This window comes from Macadamia integrifolia, chromosome 2 (genome assembly GCF_013358625.1).
Source record: "Macadamia integrifolia cultivar HAES 741 chromosome 2, SCU_Mint_v3, whole genome shotgun sequence".
Classification (NCBI taxonomy): domain Eukaryota; kingdom Viridiplantae; phylum Streptophyta; class Magnoliopsida; order Proteales; family Proteaceae; genus Macadamia; species Macadamia integrifolia.
The window spans coordinates 4269872-4278084 of record NC_056558.1 but is presented as its reverse complement, the minus strand read 5'-3'; the positions used below and the strand labels follow the sequence as shown (position 1 = coordinate 4278084).

Genomic DNA, 8213 nt, shown 5'->3' with positions numbered 1-8213 from the left:
AAAAAAAAAAAAAAAAAAAAAAAACCAATCCTAGCCGATACCATGACTGATCCGGGAAAACTATACGATTTACGATCCTTACCCATACCAATCTGTATCGTATCGATTTTGGCTATGATTGATACTGATACCGATGCCGAGTTTTAAAACCTTGCTTCGTGGACCTATTCTTAATAAAGCAGGAGTGATCTTAGCACATTTTTCTTGCCTGAATTATTCAATTTGTTGGAGGCAACCCATTTGCATGATCTTATTTGGTAGAATCTTTTGATTATCTTATGTCTAACGAGGAGGGATCATGATTCAACTCTCATTTATATCTTCATCAAAATTTGGGAGAAAGAACTCTATCCGTTCATTGTTTCTTACACCTAGACACAACTGGATATAAAAGACTCAACTACCTCCACATGTGTTGTTATTTTCATGCCCAACTTTGTATGGACAAAAAGCAAAACCGTGGGACCAAATCCTCTATGGTGAGGATTCAACAGTTACAATGATCCCAACATGCACCTTGATCATCGGATTCTCATTGCCACTCATTGTTTCCCATAGAGGAATTTTGTTCAAAACAATGTACTTTTAAAGAATTAAAAAGAGTGAAAAACATACTTAATGAGTAACTATGCCCTAATTTTCGCCACTTGCTCTTCATACGGGACCTGGACCCACTCTACAATTCTCTCACCATGTAAGGATCTTAGCTGCTTCTTCCATGGAATATGGATTCATAACTGGTAAGTTCCATGCTCTCTGATTATATAGAACATGTGTCACATTTCAACACGAGGGACGGCCAAAGCACCAACCATGCAGATGTATTAATTAGTTTAAGTGGGACACTTGTCACATTTTTGTACAGATTTATTAGTACTTAAGAGTCGTGAAACAACCACTCCACCTTGGCTCAGCTTCGTTGCTTCCTCTCGTCTCTTTGCAGTGTTGCAGACATGGTCGAAACCCCAATCCGATTCGGAATTCTGGGCTGCGCAGATATAGCGCGTAAGCTATCGAGAGCCATAACCATTTCTCCCAATTCAACACTCTACGCCATCGGCAGCCGTTCCCTAGACAAGGCCAAGAAATTCGCCGCCGAGAATGATTTCCCTCCGTCGGCGAAGATTTACGACAGCTACGAAGCCGTACTCTATGATCCAGATGTGGACGCTGTGTACGTGCCGCTTCCGACGAGCCTACACGTGAAATGGGCAGTACTGGCCGCGGAGAAGAAGAAGCACTTGCTGCTGGAGAAGCCCGTGGCATTGAACGTGGCCGAGTTTGATCTGATCATCGAGGCCTGTGAGGCCAATGGTGTTCAGTTCATGGACGGAACCATGTGGATGCACCACCCTAGGACAGTCAAGATAAAAGAGTTCCTCTCTGATTCCGAGCAATTCGGTCAGCTCACGACGGCAAGTTTCTTCAATTCTTGATTCTCTGCCCTTACATTAATTTCATCGATTTCCTTCTATATTGAGGACTTGGGCAGTTGGGCACCTTCTCCTTAAAGGTCAACATTTAAGGAATACAGATTTCCAGCCAGCTGGACCCTTCAATTCTATATCAAATCATCCATGAGGCGTGGTCCCCACACTCTTTGAGGTGGTCCATTTGAAAGGTTTTTTTGTGTTAAATCTAGTGTTTTGATTAGTTTTGTTTGCATTAGAGGTGTCCATGAGTTGATTTAGATCGATTTGTTTAAGGGAAAAAATATTTTTGCTATTTTTTTTTTTCTCTTTTTCTACTCTATCCTTTACTTGTCCCCTCTGGCGTGCCTTAGATTGAATGGTCTCCAAAGCATGGTCTGGCGACTATTGGGAGGATGGGTAAAGCATGATTTTTTGAGTCGCCATCTAGATTCAGGACCCAGAACCCTATAATGGAGCCCAATTTCAATCGAGGAATCAAGCTCGAATAGGGGGTTGGTTTTCTGCGAAGGGAAGGAACCTCCTAATTTGACTTCATACTTTGGTTTGTTTCAAAGTAGGGGTTCGTGTCAGGTTACGAGTGTGGGAAGGTGTTAGGCACCCACCTTGCCCGGAATTTTCGGTCTCTCTCTAAGAAGCTTGGATTTCGAATATTCTCCCCCGAGAAATTTAATAGTCTAAGCTAGCACAGAAGTTCCATTACATGAAATAATGCAAACATATATACATAAACTTGCTTGAAAGAATTCCACATGAAATAATAAAATTTACATAAAATAATGAGAAATGCAATTATCTTACCTACATACATGTGCTATGCTCTATGACAGGAAAATCATGATCGTTATTTTATGTGAGGAATACATGCGATAACATATAAAATGATTAAACAAACTACATTTAATGGACATATGCTAAAATTAATACATAAAACTATAACAGTAAATCATTATCTTATGCAATAAACATATAAAACAAATATATACAGAAAATGAGGAAAATAAAATTACAATATAATATTCACATGATAATAGTCGATGAAAATGGTGAATTTTCTGATAATTTTCCTCAACTCAGGGGCAACGATTCAAATTTTTTTTTCTCTTTCTGGGAGAAGTTAAAAACTTCCGGCACATGGGTAAGAAAGTTGACAAGGGTTTTTTGCTAGGGTGGACTACGGATTCTGGTTTCTGGGAATCTAAATAGGACTTCCATACTATATTTCTAGAATCAGAATCAATTCTGGAAATTTGGGCAAGGCTTCGCATCGTATTCCTAGAGTTCGAATCAACTTGGGAATTTTGGGCAGAGCTTCCGTGTCGTATTTCTAGGGTTGGAATCAGCTCAGGAATTTCGAGCAGAGCTTCCGCGCAGTTTTTCTAGGGTTGGAATTATCTCCGGAATTTTGGGCAGAGCTTCCGCGTCGGATTTCTAGGGTTGGAATCAGCTCAGGAATTTTGGGCAGAGCTTCTGCGCTATAATAAAAATATTGAATTTAAATAAAAAGAATTTGAACAAGAGTTTGATACTAACCTGATATGGACAACCTGGACCACCTGGGCTTCCGGAAACTTCAGCTAGCTTAGGATTCTTCACTCTTTTTTGGAACAATGTTAGGGATTTTTTCTCTCTATTGTTTTCGGACTGTTGTTTTCTACTTGTTGCTTTATGTCCGGGCTTTTACAGTGACCCAGGGGTCACTATTTATAGGAGAGGAGGAGGGGCAAGGGTGTAAAAACACCCAAGGCCGTGAGAGGGGGGAGAAAATCCGTGTAAGCCCTTACATGGAATTGTAATCCCTTACACAATCCATGTAAGGCCTTACACGGATTGTGCAAGGGTTTACACGGACCCCCGTTAGTGTATGTGTCACCCCGTTGTGTAGTCAAAATAGGTACGTGTCACCCTGTAAAGCTTTGAAATAGTACGTGGTACCCTGTGAGGCTTTGAAATACCCTATGGCACCCTCTTACACCTCCAAATACTCCCCTAGACCGGGGGCTACTCCCTATCCTGGGCGGCAGTAGCCTTTGGTGGAGTTCTTATCTCGTCAATAACAGTCGGTAAGTTTTGGTTTGGATAGGGTCCGGTTTAAGTTCAAGGTTTGATTTTGGTTTGATTTTAGTTTGATTAAAAGTTTGACTTTTGGTTTGATTATGGTTTGATTAAAACTCTGATTAAGGTTTGATTATAGTTTGATTTAAAGTTTAGGTTATGGTTTGATTATGGTTTGATTAAGGGTTTGATTTTAAGGTTTAATTTTAAGTTTTGATTTAACGGTTTAATCTTAAGTTTTGATTTTGGTTTGATTTAAGGTTTAATTTTAATTCGATTTTAAGGTTTAATTTTAAGGTTAAGATTTGATTAAGGCTTGGTTAACGGTTTGATTTAAAGTTTAATTTTAATTTGATTTTAAGGTTTGATTAAGGGTTTACTTTTAAGTTTTGGGTTCGGGTTTAGGTTCGGGTTCAAGTTGGGTTTAGAGGTTCGGGTTCTAGTTGGGTTTCGGGATTGGTTTAAATTAGGGTTTAGGGTTTTTGTTTGGTTTGGTTTGGTTTGGTTTGATTTGATTTGGTTTTGGGTTGGTTTGGTCTGGTTTAGGGTTTGGTTCTTTCTGATTTAACTGGTTCAAAGTTCAAGTAAGCATTACGGCACACCTGGGTATCTATTTTTTTCATACAAGATATCAATGAAACCATGTTTCCGAATACTTTCCAATGATACGGGAATCGAGCACCTACTAGGCTTGATTGTCGTTTTCTTGAAAAAGGTATTAATGACCACTTCCGGTCACCTTCCCCACATCATTTAAATTTTGACCAATCACAAGTTCTGGGATAGTCGAGATTTGTGCCGAAAATTCAACTTCTTTCCGAAAGAGAAAATATGTCTCCTCATTACCTGTAATTCATCATTACCGAGGGGGGGATAAAATTTGGTGTCTACAATTTGGAGGCAAGAACGAGTGAAATCAAAACATGATCTAATAAGGGTACATCAATTTCCAATCGGTTTTGACTTACTATTAGTTTCAGGGGTATATATAAAAACCTTTTTTAATGAATTTCGGATTGATATTGATTTCTTATCGGATTATATCAATTTTGAACCTGTTTTTGAGGTTCAGCTCTGAATCTTATCGGTTTTAGTTTCACAAAACCTCAGTCCCAACTCCCAAACATGATATCCAATAAATTTAGATTGATTCAGTTTGGTTTGGTTTTTTGAGACTCAGATTTTGACACCTCTAATTTTTATGTTTCATTTTTATTTTCACAAGTGATAAGGTTTTTCTGCACCACCTCCCAAGAAATTACCAAAAGAAGAAAAGCTAAATTTCTTTAGTAACTTGGTTTAACTTTGAACAACAAAACCATTCACAAGTGTATAGTAAGTCCTGATTGTGTGAGAATTAGGTATCTAACCTTGGCTTGGAATCTCCCTCTTGTTTCTCCCCATCCTAGTTTTGTTGGTTGATTATAATTTTTCCCTCCCCCGCTTTTGTTTGGTCCTTTTTAATGATTGTTTTGTCTCCCATCCCTGTGGCTTTCGCCTTTAGACAACCGTTGTTTTGTTCTCTCTTTTTCTTTCCTTCAATATATTTTTAATCTCACGACTAACCACACCCCACCCCCTCCGAAAAAAAAAAAAAAACATATACCCGAAATGAAAAATGACCAGACCCTTATGTTTCTCGCAGGTTCACAGTATCTTTACAAATGGTGGTGATGAAGATTTTCTCAAGAATGATATCCGTGTAAAGCCAGAACTTGATGGTCTTGGGGCTCTTGGTGATATTGGCTGGTACTGCATCAGGTCCATATTGTGGGTTGTCGACTATGAACTGCCCAAGACAGTGACTGCCCTTCGTGGAGCTATTCTTAATGAAGCAGGAGTGATCTTAGCTTGTGGATCTTCTTTTGAGTGGGAAGATGGGAAGACATCAACTTTCCATTGCTCATTCCTCTCCAATATGACCATTGATATAACTGCGATTGGAACGAAAGGAACTCTACATCTTCATGATTTTGTTATCCCACAAGAAGAGAAAACTGCTACATTTTCTGCTGCTTCTAAGACTGGATTCATGGAGCTCGCCAAAGGTTGGGTTCCATTGCCTTCTCAGTATGTGGTCACAACAGATATCCCTCAGGAAGCTTGCATGGTGAGGGAGTTCTCAAGGTTGGTGAAGAGTATAAATGAGGGTAATTCCAAACCAGAGACTGTGTGGGCCAGCATAAGTAGGAAGACACAACTGGTTTTGGATGCAGTGAAGGAATCCATTGAGAAAGGCTTCCAACCAGTCCAGGTTGTGGCTTAATCTGGAGATTTAGATCCTCAAACCGTCTTTATGTTTATTTTCTTCGTGGGTCGTCAAGATAAATTCCAAAATCAAAATAATGCTAATAGCAATAAGTTTTCTATTGTTAAACAGGAAAAAAAAAGAAAAAGGTTTTCTATAAGATGCTTGGAATATTATCTAATTATCATGCGAAAGCTTTCTTCATGAGTCGGGAGGAATTGAAGGGTCACGTCAACATAGGCTGGTCATATGATCATGTGATGTGACTCTCATCTCATAATCAATTCATTGTTAGGATTTTTATGTGGGCTTAACTGATACCGATTAATCCATTGGGCCCAAGCAATTATAGACCCACTCTGATTAGGAAACTCCTAGCTCTTTCCATTATGAGAGTGGAATAGGATTTTAGGAATTCTATTATAAATAGAATACTGATGGTCCCTGCAGCCATTACTTAATGCCTCATTGGTTTTGGGAGCACGGTTTTCTCACAAGAGCAAGTGCACAGAAAGAGAGGAAACCCTAGAGTAAGAGGCTGCAAAAGATCTCAGTAGAAGGACTCCACTTGCATAATTCTTCGCCATCTTCATGGGAGTAATGTTTAACCACATGAGACAGATGTTCATGATCTATGTTCATGGGGTTTCTAAACTTACATAGGTACTTCTTTATTCCCATTTATGGTTCATGTCATGGATATTCTATTGATTATTATAGATATGGTAAATTTACATAGTTATGTATTTTAAGATCTATGAATGGAGTACTTTATTGATCTTGGTTTAGGGACTATACTCATGGTTAAATATCTTTTATGATTCTTGTATTCTAAATACTATAGGGTTATTCATATGTTTAATATGGTAAAGAATCCCCAACACTCCTATCCCTTACTATAGGGGTGTAAGTCTACCCTTGACGATCCGAACCCACCCTAACCCGTCCTGAGCCTGAACCCTATCTAACCCGATTATGAAGGCCAACCTGACCCAGCATTGTGTGGGGTTGGGCCAAGCTTGGGTTGAGGCATAGAAAACCCAACCCGACCCTAACCCACCCTGAGTCTAACCCTGATTATTATTGTGCTTTATATAATGCAGGTGTCTCTCCCAGCCAATGGAGTTTCTTGTTGTTGTCATTGAGTTTCTTGTGTAACAAGAATATGATAGAGAAGAGTATAGCCAAAAGAGAGAGCGCAAAGCCAAAGGAAAAACCAATAAGAACAAGTCTTGTTTTTCTCTTACATTGGAATTTGCATTCACTTTTGAGTTCCCTATTATGTTAAATGGAATTATTGAAATTTAGAATTAAAAATGTTAATTTTTATTTTTATTTTTTTTACACTGAAAAATTGCACAATTTGATAGGAAACAACTCCACCTGCCTAATATTTTGGGCTGGGCTTGGCCCACATGGACTTTCATATGTCCAAGATTTAACTCAGCCCATAATGTCATTGCATCATGTTGTATGAACGAAGAAAGTAACTAAAACAGGAAAATGAAGCTTTCCTAAGCTTTTGAAAAACCGACAAGAGGACTTCATTAGTAGAAAGGATCCTTTATCTTTAGACTCTTAGCACATGCCAACACTTTTGAGGAATTTAGGAGGTGGAGGGTCAGTTACGGTCAATGTTTTTCAGAGTTTGAAGGTAGCGGAGTGATTTGAAGAATTAGAATTGGAATTGAATCGTACTTATCGGAATGTGATTCCACTAAGAAGACTAGCTAGGGTCAATCCGACCCAACCCGGCCCAACCCTATGCCCTATAGGGTTGGGCCTGAGCATGAGCCTGATAGGGTTGGGTTGAGTTTTGGGACTTAGGGTTGGGTTAGAGTTTTGAGAAACCCGGCCCAACTTGGTCCTGTTTCACCCCTAGTGATTATTATGCATTTATTATCCTAATGTTACTTTTCTTTGTTTTTTTAAACAAATCTTATCTTTCCTGAGGTAATCTTTCTATAGTCTTTAAGGTGAACATGCATAGTGGGTGACGTGGATCTAGCTGAATTTGTGCTCAGTCCCCCCTTTCAGTCTCTCTTTTTTTTATTCAATTGTTTTAACGATAGGAAATGAGTTTAGGAAAAAAAAGAAAAAAAAAAAGAGAACTAAATATAATATTTTATCTTTAAATTTTAAAATTTAAAATTTTATATCATTTGTATAATTTTATTTTTATATCATTTGTATATTATGTACATATGATAATTGATAGATAATATGAAACAAGTATTGTAAATATTAAAAATAACATCTGAATTCTTTGTCCGTTTTTTATTTTTGTAAGCGAATAATTCCTGAATCCGAATCCGAACTCGAATTTTATTATCTCCGCTTTTTTGATCGCTATTTTGACCGAATCGATGAATTAATGAAACGAATTAATCCAAATAATTATTCATTCCAATAATTCCCGAAGCCGAATTTAATACCTATGTTCACGATTGTGTCTCACCCCAAAAAAAAAAAAAAAAAAG

The 8213-nt window shown here is 38.2% G+C and overlaps 1 protein-coding gene and 1 pseudogene across 1 annotated transcript; both read left to right on the top strand.

The window, feature by feature from the left end:
• LOC122093822 overlaps positions 1-271 on the top strand; it is a 7044-nt pseudogene extending 6773 nt beyond the window's left edge.
• A 648-nt stretch (positions 272-919) lies between these two features.
• Positions 920-5888, top strand: LOC122087607 (uncharacterized oxidoreductase At4g09670-like). Its single transcript, XM_042656805.1, has 2 exons — positions 920-1415; positions 5131-5888. The coding sequence occupies exons 1-2, from the start codon at positions 954-956 to the stop codon at positions 5749-5751; spliced, it is 1083 nt and encodes a 360-aa protein (XP_042512739.1). The 5' UTR covers positions 920-953; the 3' UTR covers positions 5752-5888.
• Positions 5889-8213: the final 2325 nt, after the last annotated feature.